Here is a 22,822-nt window from a genome sequence, read left to right on the forward strand (position 1 = left end):
GTGAATGGCTAGAATTTCCAGGTAGCTGATATGAAGGCCCAGTCACATCCTGCAAGTGTGCGTCCCACCCCATAAGAGAAGAGTCCGTAGTAATACTCTGCTGAACTGGGCCAAGGAAAGGCCACCTCTGCAACAGGTTGTTGGTGTTCCACCACTGCAGAGAGGGATGAGTGCAGCCACTGATAAACACTAGATCGTCCAAATGACCCTTCGCCTGAGACCACAGTTGTGCTCAACATTCTAGCAATGGAAGCATGTGAAGCTTGGCATGAGGTACTATAGCAATGCAGGATGTCACCATGCTTCCGGAGGCGCCTGACTGACTAACTGCAAGTCATTGATTTGGTTGAAACAAAGGAAGCAGAGCCTGAAAGGACTGGATTGACCAGAATTTGGATACGCCATGTCTACCGCAGAGTTGAGAATAGACCCTAGGTAAGGCTGGATCTATAGGGGTTGGAGAGGGGATTTTGCGGCATTGATGGTAAATCCTAAGCAATGAAGCATGTCTATTGTGATCTATGTGAGTTCACAGCACTGCATTCAAGTGCCAATTTTGTTAAGTAAATTGTCCAGAGATGGGGAACGTGGATGCAGTCTGCGCACAGCCACCACTTCAACGCACTTGGTGAACACCCGAGGAGCCGGAATGACCTCAAAAGGGAGCACTTTGAACTGGTAATGCCTTCTGCTGACCACAAATCTGAGATACTGGCAAGGAGCTTGATGTTATGGTGTGTGGAAATAGGCATCATGTAGGTCAAGCTCAGCCATGAAGTCGCCTTGCTGGAGAAGTAGAATGATATCCTGAAGGGTTGCCATGTAAAATTGCTCTGAAAGAGTGTTTTTGTTTTGGAGCCTGATGTCCGAAATAGGCACGAGGGACCAGTCATATTTTCTCTTAATAAGTATAGTAAGTACACTCCCCTCCCATGCTGATGGCAGGGGATCGGTTCTATAGACTCTTTGAGGAGGAGGGCTTTGACCTCCTTTGGGAGCAGTGTTTGAGATTCCAGTAAGAGTCTGCGAGGTGGAATGGTGGAAGGTGAGGAAGTGAGCTCCAGACAATAACCATGTTGGATAATGTCCAACACCCACTGGTCTGAGGTGACTGTTTGCCATGTGGAAAGGAAGCCTTGCTGGTGACCCCGACAGTTGTGTGGTCAGGGGAAGAAGCAAGTCAGGGTTTGGTGGTGGTTGTATTTACCTTAGGGAGCAACCCTTACCTCGGACTCTTCTATTGTTGCCCCTAAAGGACCTCTAAAATAACCCCTGGAAGAGGACTGCTGGCCATTGGTGAACTGGTAAAACTGGGGAGGTTTCAGGTGAGGTGGTCTTTGAGCCGCCAGGTTAAGGGGTGCAGGCAAAATGAGCTACAAGGAGCAGGTGTTTGCTTTGGCGGTCCGTGTATCCTTTTTGATTTTTTTAAAGCTTAAATCACTTGTGGTCCAAAAAGGTGCTCACCATTAAATGGCATGTTAAGCAGTTTCTGCAGAACAACCGTCTTAAAGCCAGAGGCAAGGAGCCATGTATGCCTGTGTAGCAGAATGCTAGAATGTATCAATCTGGCAGCAGTGTCAGCTGGGTCTAGGGCACAGTAAATAGAAGAGCTGGAAATCAGCTGGCCCTGAGAAACTATCTCATGACCCTGTTTTATATGGTCTTCAGGGAGGTATTGGAGGAGCTCCTCCATTTCGTCCCAGTTGGCACGATCGTATCTAGCAAGAAGGTCAACAGAATTAGCAATGCGCTAATAATTGGCTGATTGCGAGCCACCCATTTCCCTGCCATGTCTATGTGTTTGCTTTCCTTATCAGGTGGCGGGGCATCCCAGTGGCCTGTTAGCTGGCTCGCTTACTGGCAGTGACGATAAATGTAGTCGGGTGGGAGCTGACCTCAAATGTAAATGGGGTCAGAAGGGGAGACTTTATAATTCTTATCCAACCAAGGTGTTAGAAGCGTAGCCCTGACCGGGTCTTTAAAAATAACAGGGGTGCAATGCAACATGCCCGTGAGCATGGGGAAGTACCGAGAGGAGGAGAGGGTTTTGAAGAGGAAGTCCTCCTCTAAAGATTGTGACGTTTCACCCTATGAAAGGAGGCGGCCCTACCAATGAGTTCCTGAAAGGATGTGGAATCATCCGGAGAGAAGAGGAGAGGCAGGGCAGGTAGGGTGGCTGGTGGGTCTACATAGTAGGAGTACCATATGTCATTACCCCCGATGCCCACCCGTGTCAGTGTGTGGAGACCCCTGAGGTTTGATGTCAAGGGAGTCCCCACAGAGAAGCAGGCGGGGAGGGCACAGGCTGAGTAAAAGGGCAAGGTGATGTTAGAGAACGAGTAAGGGGCTGGTAGTATCCTCCGCTTTCTTGTGGTGTTTTGACAGAATCAGAATGTCTATGGCCTACTAGAAGGACAAATGGCGTTTCAATGGTGGAGCAGCAAGGCTCTAAGGGCGAGCAAGGATGCAGCTGAGGTGGATAAGCAAGTATTTCTGCCTCAGGTCGAGCTGCTATTGCATCTTATGAAGAATCAGCTCGATTTCCTCGGTGCCGGAGTTGCTGGCCGAAACCCAAGTCTTTGACTCCAATATATGCCTTTGGTGTCTGCACTGAGGTTCCGGTCGGTGCCAAAGTGGACGATGTTGGTGCCTAGTGCCAGTGCCGAAGCAGTCGGTTTATAATGCTTCTTCGGGGCCGAGCTAGACCAAGACTTCTAAAGCGGTTGGTCGGTGCCGACCATGGCTCAAAGGCAGTGGCATTCCAAAAGCCTGTTCCTGAGTTGCTGAATGCCCATTGGCTGAATGCTGCCCATTTGAGTGTGGTATAGAGGGGAAGGTCCTTGATCCACAGGTTTGAATGAGAACTTACTCCAGGAAAGAAGGCCTCTTCAGCTGCAGTCGTTGGTTGTGGGTGATGTTCCCCAAAAGGTCTGAGGTGTTTTGTCCGCCCCTTCGCGACGTCTCAAGGTGATGATTGCAGCAGGTGCAAAAAGCCTTTTTGGACTGGAAAGAGTGGCAGATTTCACAGGCAGCCTAGGTGTGTTCTGGCAACAAGTCCAAATCGCACACTTGATGAGAGATCGGTCCGAGAATATTTCGCGTGGCAGCAAGGAAAATATTGAAAAAGTATCCGTTCCATTGCCATCAATGCATGGTGAAGAGACACCAGGGAAAACTGATGCGTTCCTAAAAATTACCATCATGGCATACAGAAACTGTGCTGGATGGCCCCTCTTTCCTGTAAGCTTTGGGCAAGCTCAGGTACTGCCATCAGAGCTGGTGTTAGCAGACGAGCTAGCAGAAGGGCAGACATGGAAGCCAGAAGAGGTCTCACGCAAGGACTGGTGGAGACACTGTTGGTGGATATCCTTCAGTTAGGTGGCTGTCAAGCAACTCGGGCTCAGAGGAGGACTCGGCTGGAGGCATTAGTCATGGTATCCTGCATCTAAATCCCAGAAGACTTTTTGGTGAGCTTTTTTGTCTTCCCCTTTTCATCTTATGCTTCCCTCCTCTTCGCTGTGGAAGACTTGTAGGACAGGAAGGAACATAACTTTGAGGCCAGCCTCGAACAACATCGAGCTAGGTGCTTGTTGCAATTCGGCCACTAACAACTTCACTTCTCCCTCCTTCATGTCCTTCGCATGCAATATGCTGCTTTTATTGCGCAACCTTGAGCTATGCTTACAGGCACCACGGGCATAACCTTGTAGGAGTTGGATATAGAAATGTGTCCATGACAGGTGGGCCAAGGCTTGAATCTTGCTTTTTCTTGGGGGTGTAGACATCCCTAGAACTGTACAATTAGAATTTAGATAAAATCACTGCAGCAGCATCCTAAAATGTCTGAGCAGCTCCGGATCTACATTAAAGGGCACTGAAAAAAGGGACTAATGCTGTGGTGGCACAATATGGCTCCACTGACGTCACACCTGTGTCTCATCCCCCATCGAGATGAAGCCAGCTCTACTTAACCGGCGAGCAAGAGCTGTGACTTCAAGCTGTCAGATCTGGTGACTGGGGATAAACAAAAGGTGAGGAATCTCTAGACAGACTTATCCAACAGAAAGTAAATTACACCCTACACATTTGCATATATATACACACCATGTACGCTGTATGTCTTCAGATGTATTTTTGAATACTATAGCAGGGAGGAGTAAACACCAACACTCTAATTTTTTATATGATCATATTTTAACATTCAACTATGCACCTATCTCTGAAGTATAAAAAAATCTTACATTCCAATAATTACTTTTAATTGCCAACCTCCTTATGCTTTTTACCGCTTTTTAAATCATTAATCTCAACTGTTTCGCTTAACACACTGTTTCTCCTTATGTCCTTAACATTTTTGCTATATATAGTCTTACTAGGAATGGTTATTTGTTAGTTAGATATTTAAATACTGAACAGTCTTAAACATTTTTATTTTAAATTGGCTTTTAGGCATTATCACAGGCTCTTATAATGAAAGGAAAGAAAACAAGTTACTTACCTATAACTTTGGTTCCCCAGTATTGGTAACTTTCATAGATTCCCATGCTTTTATATCATTCCCCGTCGTCGGAATGGGAGTCTCGGTTACAAAATAAAATAGCAGTAAGAGAAAGAAAAGGAAAGAAAAAAAAGGCATAGGCCTCATTCCCTTTTGTAACATCCGCCTCTTTTTGTAAAAGAGACCAAACTTAGGCATCAGCCAATCAGAAGAGCCTCACCCCTTAGAACCCTCCTGAAGGAACCTTAAAGCCTCAGATTTTCGTAGCCGTTGTGTAACAGTCACTGTTAGACCTGACATCATTGGCTTGAGTCTCTCCTCCATTTTTTCTGTTTGCCTCTACTGTTTTACGATGTTTTGCTGGTATATGCTTTGGGCGCCGTGTCACTGCTGATCAGTGCCATAGCGCAAGTGCTCCCGATGTTAAAATGATGTATCTATTGTATCCATGTTTGGCTTATTTGGTTTACTGTCAGTCCCTAGTCTAGCGCACCAGGAGTGCCGGGGCTTGTAAATACAAATGCCGCTCGTGGGCTTGCAGCACGTGTTGTGCCACCCAAAGGAGCGGCTTCGTAAAAGAATGTCTACGGGTCGGTCATTGCGAGACCCACGTGCAGTCTTGTACTGTCACGCCGGCTGTGCAGGTATACCTACTTGCCAGCCCCTCCAACCTTCCCTTAACTTCATGTTAGTCACCCCTATGGTAGGCCCGTGGGCAGGGTGCATTGTAAGTGTAAGGTAGGACACGCCTGACCAAGTTGGCATGTCCTGATAGTGAAGTACCGCCATCTCGGGCTTCACTATCGCGAGGTAGCCTGCTCTCCATTGATTAGAATGGGCCGCCAGGATTATTAATGCTATGATCCTAGTTGGCTCGGAGGGTACGGTGCAATGTCGAGTTTGGTATCCCTGAACTCGGGGTTTAATTACGCATCCGTTGGTGTGGATGGTTTTTGGACTCTGGGTTCGAAAATAGTACTTTCAGAAAGTGTCTATTTTCTTGTCTAACCATATCTGGTCTCTGCTGGTCTTGCGTGTGTGTGACAGGAGCTGGGTGGCTCCAAGAGGTCTGGATGAGTCAGTGTGGGATGAGTGGGACATTTACGTTGAGAGTAGGGGGAGAGTAGTTGTTGATAGCCTGCCTTGCCTGATACAATGCTGGCTCCACCTCCTGCCAAGCGGCTGATGGCTCTGTGCCTGCCATGGACGATCCTAGCCCCACCTCCTGCCAGGAGGGCGATAGCTCTGCTCCGGCCAGTATCCATGCTGGCTCCACCTCCTGCGGGGCGTCTGAGGACCCGGCCCGGCTCAATGAATAGGCCAGGTGCTACTGCCTAGCTCCACCCACCACAGACCCAGGATGTTGGGAAATCCCCGGCATAGACAAAGGGATCAAAGACGAAAAGGGGTATAAGAGAAGGACCCCTGAACTAGGAAATCAGATCACTTCTGACAAGGAACCCTGTAACCAAGGACAAGAGGCCTGCTGATCTAAAGGACTGCCTACCCCTTCTGCCGGTGTGCTGTTGGGGGAATCCTGCAGTGCTTCTTTATTTTTGCCAAGGAACCAGGAGAGAGGAACTGGGTGTGTACTCCCACGCTTGCTAAGAAAATCTCCAAGGACTGGAAGAGTGCCAGTCTCCTGCTGAAGTCACAGGGCTAAAAGACTTCATCCTAAAAGTGCTATTCGCTGGAAGAGTGAATCCAGCACCTCTGAAAGGACCAGCAATCACGACGACCGGACGGTGGGCCCGACCGACGCCAGCAGCCACGCCAGTGAGTGGGAGTACGGCTCTAGCTCCAGAGGACCTCGTGTCTGCACCGCTGCTGATCGCATCACCTGTGTGCCCCTTCGACGCCGTGAGCGCTGCTCACTCTGTGCAACTGCATCATCGACAACGCCTGCTGAGGCCTGATCGACACCGAAGACGCGACGCCGGATTGCTCGACGCCGCTGATCATCGTGTGCTTCATTTTCCTAAGGTACTGTGTTGTTGGGGGTCCGTGTGACTCCAGGCCCGACGCAGCGCTCCTCGCGGTCGACGCCGAACCTGTGGATTATCTTTGCCTCGACGTTGTGTAGCTCCCGTGTGAGTTACCCTGTTGCTAAGAACTGTGTTTCCAAGAAGAAGATTTGCTTGATACTAAAAGACTTTTGTGCTAAAGAAGAAACTACCTTTGAACTATCCTTTTTCCTTCCCGAACGTATTTATTCCGATTGTGTACAGTTTTTCCGTTATTTGGTCTTGTGCTAAGTCTTATAAAAAATACTTATTTTTATAATACTACGGTGTTGTGTCCATTTGTAGTGTATTCACTGTGTTACTGTATGTGGTCATAATTGCTTAACGCACAGCCTCTGAGATAAGCCTGTACTGCTCTGCCAAGCTACCGAGGGGGTGAGCAGGGGTTATCGAAGGGTGTGATCCCCTTGCCCTGACTAGAAAAGGAGTGTCCCTATTTGTCAGAAGTGTATACCTCTGCCAACTAGAGACAGCCGGTTCTAACAGTCACCATATCTGCTGAAGGCTGAGCTTTCCTCGGGGAGGTGGGTGGGCGCATGGGAATCTATGAAAGTTACCAATACTGGGGAACCAAAGTTACAGGTAACTAAATTGTTTTCTTGCCCCAGTATTGGAACTTTCATAGATTCCCATGCTTTGTATCAGAGTAGCATGCAGTAAGCAATAAAAAACACATTTTGTAGCATAAATATACCTTGTAACAACCAGCAATGCATGAACATACAAAATGTGCAGAATAAGGAAGGTGGGATAGAAAGGAAAGCTCACCAATCAGTGGAAGAGGTTCCTCAGGACTGCCTGGCCCACAGCTGTGTCTTCCTGTTGCAAGGAGTCCAAACAGTAATGCTTTGTAAAGGTGTGCGCGCTGCTCCAAGTCGCAGCCCTGCAAATGTCTTTGATGTGCACTCCCGCGAAGAGAGCTGTTGAAGCCACTGATCTTGTGGAATGCGCTCTAACCTTGCTGGTCAGTGGCTTACCCGCTGCAGTATGGCAATGTAGAATGGCACTTGTAATCCACCTCGCAATACCTTGCTTTGATATAGGGAGACCTTTGCAAGGACCACCAAAAGCAATGAACAATTGGACGGATTTACGGAATCCCTTGGTGCGATCCAAATAAAATTTTAAGCACTGCTGTATGTCCAGAGAATGCAATGATCTTTCCTTTGGTGTAGTAGGGTGATGAAAGAAAGCTTTAAGAATAACCTGCTCATTTAAGTGGAAGTCCTAGGGCACCTTGGGTATGAATTTCGGGTTCTTTCTCAAGATTATGGTATTCCTTTTGAACTGGAGAAACGGCTCTTGGATCGTAAGAGCCTGCAACTCCCCAATGCGTCTTGCAGATGTGAGAGCAAGAAGGATAGCCAATTTCCAAGAAAGGAATTTTATGTCTGCTCGATGTATTGGTTCAAATGGGCCCTTCGTGAGTTGAGTGAGGACCAAATTCAATTGCAAAGTAGGAGGCTGAGGCCTCAAAGGTGGGTAGACACGGAACAACCCTTTGAGAAATTGTTTCACTATCCTGGAAGACCAAAGGGAAGGTCCAGACTCACAACGTCTGTATCTAGAAATTGCTGCCAAATTAACTTTAATGGACGAATCGGCTAGCCCCGTCTTAGCCAAGGACAAAAGATAAGGCAGAAGTTGATGAGGTTTTGAAGAAAAAGAGTCAACCCCTTCCTTTCTGCACCCAATACAAAAGCTCTTCCATTTGAGACGGTAAGTCTTGTTCGTGGAAGGGGCTCTAGCCTGGTAGAGGACTTCTTTTATTTCATTAGAGATAGGAAGATTCATAAATTCTCACTGCTCAGGAGCCATGCTGTCAGGTGCAAAGACTCCGGATCCGGATGCCAAATTTGTCCTTCAGACATTGTGAGAAGGTCTGGGATGGTTCTCAAGGGAAGAGGAGGAGCCAGCGACAACAGATGGAGTTCCGTGAACCAGAACGGTTTTGGCCAAGCAGGGGCTATCAAAATAAGCCTGCAAGGTTCCACTTTGATCTTCCTGATGAGTCTCCGGATCAGTGGAATGGGGGGAAAGGCATAGACAAATGTCCTTGACCAGGCTATCTAAAGAGCATTCCCCAATGATCCTCGATGGTGAAGCCTGCTTGCATAAGACCGGCATTTCTTGTTGGTCGGTGTGGCAAATAGATCTATTGTAGGTTTGCCCCACTGTTGAAAGATCTCGTCCAGAATCAGCTAGTTCAGTTCCCACTTGTGACTGATCAAGGACAATCTGCTTAGTCTGTCTGCACTCTCGTTTAAAACCCCTGGTAGGTGTTCTGCCTGCAGAGATATCTCGTGAAGGATCGCCCATTCCCAGATTTCTTGAGCTTCCTGAGACAATGGGGGAGATCTGGTTCCTCCTTTGTTGACGTAATGCATGACCGTGGTGTTGTCCGTTCGGATAAGAACTTTTGAACCTCTTAGGCGAGGGAGAAGAGCTTGAAGAGACAGTTTGATTGCTCTGAGCTCCAAGAGATTGATGTGGAGCCGACGGTTCTGTGGAGACCAATGTCCACTGACATGCAGGTCCTGTAGCACTGCTCCCCAACCATCCAACAACGCATCCGTCGTCACCACCTGAGGAGACGGATCGGTTACGAAGGATAGACCTTGGGACAAGTTTTCCTGTTTTGTCCACCACAAGGCCGCTTTTTTCATTGCCGAGGTGATGGTCACCTTGTCGTCGAACGACCCATGGATCTGTTTCCATTAAATGTCCAGCTGCTCCTGAAGAGGACGCATCTTCAATCTGCAGTGTGGAAATAGAGGAATGCATGATGAAATCCCCCCCCAGAAGAGATTTGTAGCGGCTTACTGAAAGACACCATCTTTTTTGTAAGTCTAGCGCCATGGTCTGCAGTTTTACTAGCCTTTCCAAGGTTGGGAAAGCTTTCTTGAGATCCGAGTTCAATGATTACTCCCAGGAAGCATGATGACCAGGACGGGACCAGAGACGACTTCTCTTTGTTTAAAGTGAGACCTAAATTCTGAAAGAGGTTGGTACATGCCTCGACCGCATCCCTCTGGGCCTCCCTTGACGGAGCCTTCAGTAACCAATCGTCCAAGTAAGGATAAACCTGAAAGTGATTCTTCCGCAGAAACGTTGCTACTGGTGCCAGCACCTTCGTTAATATTCTCGGGGATGAGCGAAGACCAAAGGGTAAAACCCTGAATTAAAAGTGGCTCTTGGCAACTGTAAACCGTAGAAACCTTCTGTGAGCTGGGCAAATCCGAACATGAAAGTACGCATCTTCGAGATAGAGCGTGGCCATGAAATCCCCCGGGTTGATTAGACGTAGCATGTCTTGAAGAGAGACCATCTGGAAAGACAGGGAGATGAGATAGGTGTTGAGCTCGCTGAGATCTAAAATGGGGCGCCATTTCTCTAGCGTCTTCCTTACCAGGAAGAACCTGGAATAGAATCCTTCTCCTCTTTGAGCGGAGGGGACCAGCTCTAGAGCACCCTTCAGGAGTATTTGATGAACTTCGGGCCGCAAAAGACGCAGATGTTTTGATGGAATGCCAGCAGGGGGCTTGGATGGAGGGATTTGCGTGAATTCCAAAGTATGGCCCTTTCGAATGATGTTTAGCAACCAACGGTCTGATGTTATCTTGGAACAATTCTGAAGGTATTATGACACCCTGCCTCCTACTGATGATCTTTCGGAGGTGGGCACAGTAGGAAGAGCCAGGAGGACGCTATTGTCTCTTGGATGTATCACGTCCTTGGCGACCCTGCTTCCCTCTGTTATTAGGTCTCAAGAAATTCGAGGACTGGACCTGCCTTTGCTGATAAGGTTGGCGGTATTGTTGTGAACCTGAGCCATATGATGAGTACCTTTGCTGTTGATAAGAGCCTCGTTAGTTGGTGCTCTTGCCTCTGGAAACTCTAAAAGGAACCTTACGGAACTGAAGCGTACCCAGAGATCTAGCGGTCTCAGTATCTTTTTTTAATATCTTGGAGAGTGTCATCTATGAATTTTCAAAATAATGCTTCTCCATCAAAAGGAAGATCCAGGATCTTATTCTGGATTTCAGATCTAAACCAAGTCGCCTTAAGCCATCCCTGGTGACGAAAAACTGCAGCACCAGCCAAAGAGCGGTATGCCGTCGTGGCAATGTCCATTGCACAGTCAATGATTTCCACTGATGTAGCCTCACCTTTTTGCAAAACTTTTTTAGCCTCTGTTTTTGCATCTGGAGGAAGTTGCTTTAAGTATGGCGAAACATCACACCATAGTTGGCGATCTTATCTCTCCAATATTGCCAAGGCATTAGCCGCCCGCACTAGTATACTCGCTATGGAAAAGAATCTTTTCCCGGCGTTATCTAACCTCCTCTTTATCCGGAGGAGTAGTCAATGGAGCTGAGGGGTTACGTGACTTTCTCTGCGCTGCTTGAGAAATAACCGAGTCCGGTCTTGGATGTACCGACAGACGCCGGACCATCTTGAGGCGCTTTGTATTTCTTGTAAAGGCGCGGTAGCATAGGGACCACCGTCTCTGGATTTTTCATTGCTTTAATGCCCTCATCTCAAAGATGCTGGACAATAGTGATAGATCTTGTTGTCTTCTTATAGGGCACTTTAAAATCGTATAAAAAACATTCAGTGGCAACGGAGGGCATAGATAGTTTGAATCTCCCAGACGCTCTCTCCATTAGCTTATGAAATCACCCTATATCAGCTGGCGGGGAGTCCACCGGATCCGGACATGGAGATGCTGGGTCCGGGATGACATATTCATCCCATTAGGTATCGTGATCAGTCCTGTCATCAAAATTCTGATCCTCATCCGAGGAATCATCATTGGTGTTCACTGGAATCGAAGACTCCTGTGGAACCGGTGTCTGTGGCCGAGAGGACTCCTGGGCTGGCAATTCTGGTGCAGCCATTGCTGGAGTTGCAGGGACAGGCATGGCTTGAGCAAATGGAACAGCAGCAGCAGCTTGTGAACACCTAGACTTATAAACCTGTAGCATACTGTGAAGGTCCTGTAAGAGACGATGGTACCGACACCATGTCTTGTCTCGAGTACTGTTGTGGTTGGGCAGAATGATGATGATGATAACCACATTCCTGGTTGTACTCTCCGTCAGAATCTGTCTCTTGGCATCTACCCAGAAGCTGGGATGGGCTGTTTGCATAGCCATAAGAGTCCTGATCATCATCCTCCGATTCATGCTCATCCTGCTCTAAAGGTAGAGCTGGAGGCAAGGGGGTAACTCTCCTAGGAGATGTCATGTCCGGTGTAATCCTGGTCATTGAAATTGTAATCCTTTTTTCCGATGATAAAATAGTCAACGATCCCCCCGACAATGGTGTTAATACTGCCGCCGTCGGCCTCAACTCAATGACAAGATTGGCGTCATCTATACCGTTGAAGGTTCCTGCCGTCGTCAATGTTGTCTTCGTCGAAGCCCTAGACGACGACACGGTCGTCATCACCGTCGACAAACACTTCGTCGTCGCTGTCGTCGACACCCTCGTCGTCGCCTCTGTCGTCGTAGAAATCTTCGTCGACGTCACTGTCGTCGTCGGAATCTTCATCGACACCGCTACAACTGCCGTCATCACAGTCTTCGTCGACGATCCAGTCGCTGTCGATTGCTCCGTGGACAGCACGTCTACGGTACCTTTGTAAGCTTAGTCTCCAATTTCTTCGCCGACTGAGCCTCCGTCGACAAAGCCTTCATCGTCGACGACTTGGAACTTCTGTGAGACTTTCCAGAAGACTGAGAAGAGGGGTTCTTGAAGGCTGGAACAGTCTTCACACCCAAAGAAGGCGTAGATGGTCCTACCCTCTCCTTTTCACCATGGTGAGGAGATTAAACTGGACCTTGGCTCTCAGACTTTCTGGGGGTCTTTTCTGAGGCCTTAGTAGGATGCTCCACAGAAGGAGAAGGGGAACCCCTACCCCTTTTGACTGACCTTCTAGCTGATAACGCTGAAGAAGAGTCCTCCTCACTGGAGACTGTGTCCTTTCTAGACCAACTTCTGGAGCCATGTTAGAAGCCTACCCTCACGGTCCCGGAGGGTCTTGGTTGAAAAGGTGCGGCAGATCTTGCAGTCCGCATCCTTATGATCAGGATAGAGGTAGTAGATGCAATCCTTATGCTTATCCTCAACAAATAGCCTTTTCTTGCCACAGGTGGAACATGGCTTGAAAAGGGCCTTCTTTTCCTTATCTGACATCCTGGAAACAACAGCCAACAATTTGTAGAGAAATCCTGAAGAAAAACCTACTGAAAGAGTAGAGATTGAGCAGAGCTCAAAGGACACTCCCTAAGCACAACGTGCAGTAGAAAATCTGAGGCTCTGAGGTTCCTTCAGGAGGGTTCTAAGGGGTGAGGCTGATGCCTAAGTTTGGTCTCTTTTACAAAAAGAGGCGAATATGTTACAAAAGGGAATGAGGCCTAGGCCTTTTTCTTTCTCTTTTGTACCTACTGCTATTTTATTTTTTACCGAGACTCCCATTCAGACGGCAGGGAATGATACAAAAGCATAGGAATCTATGAAAGTTCCAATACTGGGGCAAGTGTTTCGAACTACTCGCACAAAGAGGGGAATTATTCTCTTCATATGTATCATGAGGATGGCTGTGAGAAGCAAAATGGAAAAATGGGAAGAAGGTTTGGGTACCATCTGTGTAGAGATGAGAGGAAAAGCCAAAGACATTGCCAAGAGAGGAGGTGCAGAGTAAAGGGACCCAGGACTGAGCCTTGTGGGCAGTGCTTAGTTTGAGCAGATTGTTGAAGGTGGGGCCCCACCTGCACTCATTTTCAGGGACCAACAATTATTTTTCATAAAGAGACTTTGATCCAGAACAAGAGAAAGAAACACAAGGGAAAAGGAAGAGGAACATTTAGATAGAAAAAAGAGAACAAGGGTGAAAGCAGAGATGAAAAGATGAAAAAAACTAAAAAGATAAAGAGGAGGGTTATTAGTTGGGTGTGGATTTAAGAGGTCTGAGGTGAAATCCGAAGTACGCAGGAGTGATATTCGACACACTGACATTCGATAGTGCAGGCCATGGGATTCTGAGGAAAACTCTGGGCCCGACACTTGCTCTTTTACAAATTAAGCACTGCTTGTGGGATAACACAGATTGCCAGGGGCATAGAGGTGGAGCACCAAGTTACAGAAGCCGGACCGAGAAATCAGATTAAAACTGCCCGAGAGTGAATGCTGTGATCAGACATTTGGGTAGAGTGTCTAGTCGAATGGGCGAAATCCACAGAATTTAAAGCTGCAGAGAAGGTAAGCAGTTTGAGAACGGGAGATAAAGAATTGTGGTCGGCAGAATCTATGTAGTTGGAAATGTGGGTAAGGACAGTTTTTGGACAGTGTGAAGCCCTAAATCCAGAATGAAAAGGCTCTAGGATGTTGTTTTAAGTAGCGAGGAAGGACGTAGATCAAATATGCAAGCCTGACCCGAGCAATGAATTCTATCTGAAGAGAAGAAAGAAAAATAAACAGGCAACAAAAATCCACATACAACATATTTAGTATTTGCACATTCAGAGCCTGGTCATTTCCAGGCCTTCAGAAAAGATATACTCCATCAAGAGCTTTATCTCTTGGGACTCCTCTTTTAGAAGTAGAGGAGACTAAACCTAAACCTTTCATTGGCACAGAGGGTGAGAGCCCTGGGACTTTTACCCCTTCCCTCAATTACAGGTCAAGACAATATGTATAACAAAATCTGAAATGCTGAGAATCATGCTGAAGCTAACACCTGAAGATAGCTTCTTTACTGATGCAGCCAATCAAACATATTGGATACTGATGGAACATTGTACTAAACGCGAGATGTGAAGAAAAAAGGCCATGAGGAACATTGTGCAAGTGATGCTAAAGAGGATCATGAAGGAGTGGGGATGTTAAGGCTCATTTAGGAGGAAGAAACAAATCAACTATACATTTTCTGAAATTTCATTTACATTTCTCATCCTCACACACTTGAACAGATGCAGAGGCAGAGACATCTACATGCTTCGTTAAGTGCAAGTTGTCCACTAGTGTAGCCCGAAATTGAGGAGGCAGAAAAATATTATTTATTTCTATTGCGGAGGCTGATCAGGAAATTAAATGGAAACATAGGACTCCAGAAGGGGTGTCTGAAAGAATGTGCATTCAGCTGACAAGACTACATCAATACAGCCTGGGAAATCTCCAAGCTAGGAAGAAATAAAGTTGAATTTTAAGTCTGATGGATCAAGAATCGTGCCAGAAACTCAAAGAATAATTGAAGGACATAATACAAACTTGAGAAACATCTAGTTAGACCATTGCCAAATTAAAGAATGCTAGGATTGCGCCTAACAGTGAAGAGTAAGGACTAGCTGTGAAACAGTCTCGAGATTGTGTTCCTGATCTTGCTCATGAGCAGCAAGGTTGATAGAAGGTGCAAACCCTCTAGTGTCTTTGTAGGGTTTGATGCAGAGATCAACATTGCAGAAGATTCTAAGTTATCTGGGGATAAAACACGTTTCACAAACCATTTGGAAGAAATACGAAAGGTCTTCAAAGGTATATCAGAAAGCTTTAAACTGTTTACTGAACCTCAGCATGTATTACACATGTAGACGTATTGGCACAAACATACATCCACAGCTTAAGAAAATTCAGTAGTCTGATGCCACAACTGCATTATTTTGTCCATGAAATGTTGACGAATCATTCTATTTGAAAAGACATGCTGCTGCCAGTACCAAGTCCCATTTACACATTGAAGATATATCACATTTGGGGGGAGATGGTATCCTCACAAAAACGTAAGTATTTCAAGAATCTATTTAGCTATCCCACTGGGGAGAGAGGTCTCAGAAACACGTGACAAAGGTAAGGGCTGCATCAGTAGAAATAAAAATGCCTTACACCAGATGCTTGCCACATAACGTCTTGCTAAAATTAAAAAGAATGACTAAAAAGCGATTGGTCAAGGGAAAAAATTGCCATGGCTATGCAGGATGCTGGTGGCAAAAGGGAATACAAAGTAGGGCCATACATTCTCTCTGGTCAATGACGCAGAGTCTGAAGCACAGCTATAAGGCAATGGCCTGGATCAAACAAGGCAAGACCTATACACAGGCACAGACATGCATCCTATGTTTTCTGATGAAAAGCTGGCCTGTATTCCGGGTCTGTTCAATGAAATCAAATTATTGGTCACTAGAAGGATGCAAGAGATACGAAAATGGCATCATTGGCACAGATCCCAAATAATGTCTTTCCAACAATCACTGACTTCAGGGTGGTTGCATCATCTGTCTCTAGAGCATACTAGATTTGTTACCTCTGGACTGTACGAACACTCTTCAACTCGTTCACATTCCAGTTCCAGTGGGTTTTTCAGGGTCTGTAGAAACAGTGCAGCTTTCCTTTTTCTTTCCGCTTGTAGCTGTTTATCCCTGGATTCTTTTGCAGCTTGGGCCAGCTTCTCTCGGGCTGCAGCTGCTAATCTGTCTTCCAACCTCTGCTTTGCTGAAGAAAGGGAGACAGAGGATTGACACCTTCATAGCCTAGTCATTGTGGTGAATAATCCAGGCATCATCCTGTTACTTAATGTCTGTGCACTCTTGAACACATGCAAACAAGAACTAGGCTGCAGCGTTAACACACATCCAAACCTCACACAGTACATGAAGCCCACAATGAGAATGGTTCGGTCCACAACTCGTCTTGAATTTGGCCAAAGTTCATCACTTTATTTGAGGAACAAGCAAACTGGAAGTACAGCCCTGGCATTCCTTAGACAGTATGATAACTGTGCACTGCAATTGCCGCATGTGGGACATGGTTAGAGCTTTCTATCATGCAAATCTAAACTTCTTCACAAATGTGAAGCCCTAAGAACTGAACATTCTATGCAGGACTAACACTCCACCAGCATCATGCAGCATTGAAGGAAAAAAGACTGAACATTGCTACAGGGGCTGTCCCTGCCCTTAGTCAGGATTTCAGTGTCCAAATAGGATACTGGAATGAACTATTCTCAGTTCAGTGCAGCTTACAAACGATGCCCTGGCACATTTTTTGTGTACAATGAACTCTAGCTCTATTTCAACCCAATTCAGAAGTAGTTTGTGGCTGGTCAGACTAGCCTAAGCATTTGTGTGAACAGCAGGCCATTGTCAGGAACTCTTCCGAACGTAATTCTGCGTATGTTGTGTCTTTTTCTGAATTATACAATCTTTTGACAGTTAGCAGCCTTTAAATTCCCCAACCAATTTCTGCTCTAAATGTATGCAGGGCATAATGCAGTTCAAAGCACCCTTACAAATCTTTAATAACTTCGAATCAATGAGTGTTCGGAGTTCATCAGAGAGAGGTTAGTGAGAAAATCACTAAAATACTCCATGAAAGACCGGAAAGAAAATTTGCTGTGGGAAAAAATCTACACATGGGTACACTGCACAGAATGTCAGAAGTTTGGTTATAAACATGCAGGACTTGATGCTAAAAGGCTGCCACGATGTCTAATGTCGATACCGTTCCAAAGGAATAGACTATTTCAAATTACAACTTCCTGAGATTACATCCAAACTTATCCAAAAATGCTACTAAGGACTTCAAACACAATCTACTGAAACGATTCCCTGAAACTCATCTCTGAGACCTACTTTTGCAGCTCAAAAAGCTTTGGGGTTAACGACCTAATCTTTACTCACAGAAGAGGCCAATGGAGAAGAGTCCTAACATACATGTTCTGCTCCAAAACATTCATGAAAACAAAGTACCTTCACCAGACCTCAATGCTGATCTCGCAAATTCCATATAAAACAATGGAAATATCTTTATACAAGCCTCAGATTTAAATCTTGCACAATTTGACAAACTCTTTATGAAGATTAAAAACAAAATAGATAATGTACCGTCCTGTACTACTAATTGGAGTCTCAAGGAGATCCAACAAGACCTTTCCCCTTGCTCCTATGGTGCTTCCAACATAGAAGGAACTAGGCCTGGGGTCACAATGAATGACTGCCCAAGCTCCAACAAGGAGGATTTGCATTCACCCTCCCTGCAAATATTATTGTTACTTCATACCCACATTTCAAAAAAGCTCAAAAACAATAATGGGGAGATCGTTAGGCCATCTCACAACCCTTCCGCTACTTCAACTCCCCCCCCCCCCCCCCCCCCCCCCCAAGGAGCAACCCAATCACCCACTATACTCGCCAACAACCAGGTACAATGGACCAACAGCATCATAGGCAGAATGATGAAAGTAACCGGACACACTGTCCTGCCCACCCTCACCTTTCTGCCCCCGGATCCTACACCACTATCCCCCATTGCCCCATCTCTTCCCCATTGTCTGATCTTCCTTCATCCGTGGAATCCACCCAGCTCAACGTGGTTCTGCCCTAGGTGAGGTATCATTCACTATCTACCCCCAGGCCTGCCACCCATACCTGATACCCACCTACTTTAGGGAATCAGTTGACAGACCTCAAGAATGTGCTACAACTAATAAAGTAGCTCTTCAGACTTGGCCCCAGCCCTACCGGCCTGTCCCCACCTCGAACCAGCAGAAGCGAAACCCCTTTGTGTCCTGCAGCCAGCAACCTCGAGAAACCCGGAGGATCTGCCTGCCTTCCATCCCAAAGCCTCGTCGCCCGTGAACACTAGATTTGTTCATCAACAGACTCCAGCTCCGTAAGGATCCGTGGGTCTTAACCACTCTGTATCAGATGCCCACGGTCAGAGTTCAAGTGGCCCAACACCAAGAGGTCTCCTTGGCGATCCTGACCAGAGATCCGGTGACCCCTGACCTGCCTCAAGCCTCCGGCTGACGCCTGCATTCTCAAACCGGAAGGTCCCCCAAACCGCGACCAGGAGCTGGTAAGAAGATCCGACCCTAAAAGGCACCCCTGCACTCTACGCCCCACCGCCTTGAGTGGCCCAACAGACGGTGCCTAACCAACCCTCAACATCCCAACTTAACTCTCTAAGTGGTAGTCGCACCCAGAAGATCTTCGTCCTGCAGGCTGCAGTGTGTTTGCAAACTGGAGACTTCCCTTTGAAAGCTAAAGGGTGCCAGATGCCAAAACAGCACTCTGCACCCGGCCGCCCCAGTGAAGCTGAAGGTGCACCTTTTGTGCCAGCTTGACCTCCCATTTGCCCTGAGATTAAGTCCAGGAGCTTTGCTCCTACAGCCCAGTGGCCTGCTTGTTAGCAGCCACCAAACGGAGGCTCCCTATCCCCCATTGGGCCTCAGGCCTCCCTAGTGCCGCTGAGGGTGTAACAAGAGTGCATCCTAGACCCCGGGGACCCCTTAGTCTAACCACAGAATACCAAATCCCACAAGAAAGTACTTGCCTATTGACCAATAACACTTTTTCCTCCATAGGATAACACAGACTGTTTTTCTATGAAAAGTTTTGAAGTGTAGAGTTGGAAAATCTAAGAAATCCTTTTAAAATTGTACTAAATAACAAAAACGCTTTTACTCACCTGTTTACAGGAAATGTGCCAGTGCAGTATATAGGTATACGGCACTGTTTAAGAAATGTTATCTAAAAAGTAATCTACTGGTCACTTTACTAAAAAGCCTATGCAAAGTAGATGTACTGTATTTCCAAAGCATGGCATTTTCAGTAACAGTACTGTAATCAAAACAAAGTGCATATACAATTGCAACCCAAACTGTGTAACAACTGCATTACTACTGTAAAGTATGTATTGCTTACCTGTGCCAGGCTTGCTTGGTTCTAGAAAGGAATATGCTACTTACCAGTATGCATCTGTTCTTGGCATAGAGGGCTGCAGAGTGGTACATTTATGAATAGATCGCCATCTGGTGTTGGGCTCGGATGATTGCACTTGTTTTTCTGTTGGAGAAGTCTTTTGTCATCAGGAGACTGGTGACTCCTCCTTTGGGTGCTAGTGCGCATGGGCATCGGCTTCATCCTTAGATTGTTTTGCCATAGTAGGGTTAGATGGAGTAGTACGATAGAATTCAGATAGAAATGCCCATGTAGGTGTATCTAAATAAGATAGTGTTGGAACAGACAGGTTTCCGGGGAGGCTGGGAGGGCATGTACCACTCTGCAGCCCTCTATGCCAAGAACAGATGCATACTGGTAAGTAGCATATTCCGTTCGAGGCATATGGGCTGCAGATGGTACATTTATGAATAGACTATAAAGCAGTTTGGACTCCGGGCTGGACTATGTCGAGAAAGGCCTCCCAGTCTCGTCGACGTAGAATAAATTGTTTATTGTTGGAGTCGAAACGCGTCGAAATGGAAGTGAAATCGCGTTCGATAACAATACCGTTGAATTGGAAAGGTAATACGCGCCGAAATATAACTTTTTCTCGAAGTCGATCCGGAGCGCTTCGATCCTCATCCGAACCCGATGGCGGAAAAAACAATCTAAGGATGGAGCAGATGCCCATGCGCACTAGCACCCAAAGGAGGAGTCACCAGTCTCCTGACGACAAAAGACTTCTCCAACAGAAAAACAAGTGCAATCATCCGAGCCCAACACCAGATGGCGATCTATTCATAAATGTACCATCTGCAGCCCATATGCCTCGAACATAAAATAACAAATAATATTTCTAAACAAAATCAATTGGTCTGAAGTTCAGTCTTTGAGTGTGTGGATTGATTTGCTGACTGTGTACAACAAATGCTTAACACTGTCCTCTGATAGAGCCTTACTGCTCGACCACACTACCACAAATATAGAGTGAGGTGCTATCTACTTTTACCTCTGCCTACCTTTAGGGTTCCACTGGACTCTGTGCACACTACACCTCACTTCCTACAACTACTGACTCTGATCATCTTTCACCCCCATACCTCTACCTTTGGAGGTCCATCTAAAAGATTCTTCAATAGCACCAGAGAGTTTTTTCTGTGACAGACAATATATCTTTCTTCCATCCTTACCTCTCTTCTATCTATTACTGGATGATTATACATGGTCAATGTCATTTACTTTATTTTCACGGCACCACTTTTACGATTTCAACTAGTTCCCTTCCGTATCATACAATGGACATTGCCTTAATTAGTGACTCTTCATAAGCAGATTTCCAATCCTCCTGCTACAAAACCCTCTGATGAGACTACCCCAATAACCTGCCAGCGGACTTGCTATTATCTTTATAAACCTCTTAACACCTTCCTTTACATAAACGATTTCCTTTACACTAGCACAGACACTCGTGTTCTTTACTGATCTTAGCCCAACATTAGGTGTCACCTGACACCGAACACGCACTGCTGCTTAGAGGGGTAATTTTTACAGTAAAATGCTTGGAGCCTGCACATTTATTACCATTTATTGAATGCACAGTCACTCTTCTTTTCTGCTTCCTAACTGTCCAGTGCAAGCTTGACCTCACATCTGAAATGAAGCTGGTTCGATAAATAGTGGACCAAAACAAGGTACACTGTGAAAAGAGTCCAGGCAACTCTTATGGGTTTACAAAGGTTGAAAATGCAAAGGTCTTGTCTTTGATTAAGTTAAAGCCATTTGCTTTGCTAATGGTATTGTATAGCAAAGCAAATGGCTTTAACTTAATGAAAGGCGAGACCTTTTGCATTTTTAATGCTGGTTATAAGCTGGTCCTGCTTTCACACTTCTTCACCCCTCAGGCAACCAAGTGCTGCATCACATAAGATTACCGCATGTCGCCGGTCATCAGGCTGAAAATGGAAACCCTAACCACAAAGACAAAGCAAAGGCAACACTCTACACATGCTATCGTATGCCACCTTGGTGGATAAGCACTTCAGCGCCACACAGAGGTTCCTAAGCGCTATACAAATGCTATTATACAATACAATGTAGTCAAAGCAGAAAATGAGCTAAGAAGGGGGACAGACAAGATCATGTCAGATGGAACAGAGAAGGGATCAACGCAAAGTGGAAAAAGGCAAGGACTGCACCAACAGGGGGAGGGAAACTGTAAGTGTGCAAAAGAGGGGAGCAAAGTTATATGGGAATAAAAAGGTAGCAAATGGCTTGGAGTACAACAAGGAGTAGGGTGAGGTAGGACCATAACAAAGGCCCACAACTTAGCATACAAAACAAATGGTAGTAAGAAAAGTGGCAAAGGAGTGCTACGTCAAGGCTGCTAGCATGTCAATGGGTGACAATGCAGCAATCGCAGCAAAGGGCAGTAAGGTTGCAGTCAAGCCAAAGAACAGCAAGGAACGGAAAAACAAGCAGGCATACCAAAAGGCAGTTATGAAAGGCTTTTTAGGGAGCAAAGAATGCCGGCCAAGGGTAGAGATAGGAACGGAACAAACATAAGCAGGCATACCAAAAGGCAGTTATGAAAGGCTTTTTAGGGAGCAAGGAATGCCGGCCAGGCGTAGAGACAGGTAACTAGTAAGAAACACGGGCCAGGTCTGGAGCAAGCAAAGCGGGACAAAGCAGGACAGCCGGAGAACAAGCCCGCGAGTGGTCCGTGCGCAACAAGCCCGTCCTGCAAGTGGTGGGAGGAGGGGCATCGTACTCTGTGCGAGGAGTTCCTACCTCACGGGAAAAAACATGGCGTCTGCCTGTCCAGATGGGCCATCCTACAAGTGGACAAGGCCGTAACCGAGAAGCCCGCTTTCCAATCAAGCGCCATCGTTTAATAAACGATGATGTGTGCCAATGGAAAGAGGGGCGGGGCTTCAAGAAGACTTCTGGAATCGTATTGATTCCAAAAAGCACATGCAATGGCGAGAGCAGCGCAGGCGCGCTGCTAACGCCAGGCGAGACTTACAAATTATGACACTAAATGCTCTCTTTTACGGTAGTGCGGCCGAGCAGTTTAGAATTATTAGAGGGTAGCGCTAAGCCATAGTTACTCACAAAGGCAATAAATGAGAAACTCAAGAATAAATATCCAAGACCAATTTAGAAAAATAAGTTGTATTTGATACCAAGAAATTAGTTATCAAGTAATTACTTTCTAAAATTTCGATTTGTACAGGTAAGCAAAATGATGACTTGAATGAGTCTTTATGCAGCAATGCCTATCTATGGGCAAAAAGGCATGCGGAGCTATAGTTATTTACGGTCTGTTTAGGGGGGTCTTCTTCAGGACTGGAGTCGTAGGGGGGCCAAGGTCCAAAGTACAAACAGCAGTTCCTTGTTACCTGCACTGGGGCATCCGGGTGCAGAGGTACTAGTCGGGTTGGTAGCTTTGCATTCTATGCCGGTGGAAGGAATGAGGGGTCATCTGGAAACATGCTAGAGAGGGGGACTTGAGGAGAAGTCTGGGAGCTGCCAACATGGGGCTAGGCTCACAAGGGTCCTGGGAGCAAGAGGGCACAGCG

At 46.3% G+C, this 22,822-nt stretch overlaps 1 protein-coding gene across 2 annotated transcripts in view; it reads right to left on the reverse strand.

Moving 5' to 3' along the window:
- LOC147666543 (splicing factor, suppressor of white-apricot homolog) overlaps positions 1-22,822 on the reverse strand; it is a 590,263-nt gene that overhangs the window by 331,028 nt on the left and 236,413 nt on the right. For both annotated transcript variants that reach the window (XM_086948999.1, XM_086948998.1), the window contains exon 9: positions 15,827-16,014. In XM_086948999.1, coding sequence (XP_086805125.1) covers positions 15,827-16,014 — 188 coding nt within the window. The remainder of the gene's footprint in view (positions 1-15,826; positions 16,015-22,822) is intronic.

This window comes from Lissotriton vulgaris, unplaced genomic scaffold, assembly GCF_964263255.1.
Source record: "Lissotriton vulgaris unplaced genomic scaffold, aLisVul1.2 SCAFFOLD_966, whole genome shotgun sequence".
Taxonomy (NCBI): domain Eukaryota; kingdom Metazoa; phylum Chordata; class Amphibia; order Caudata; family Salamandridae; genus Lissotriton; species Lissotriton vulgaris.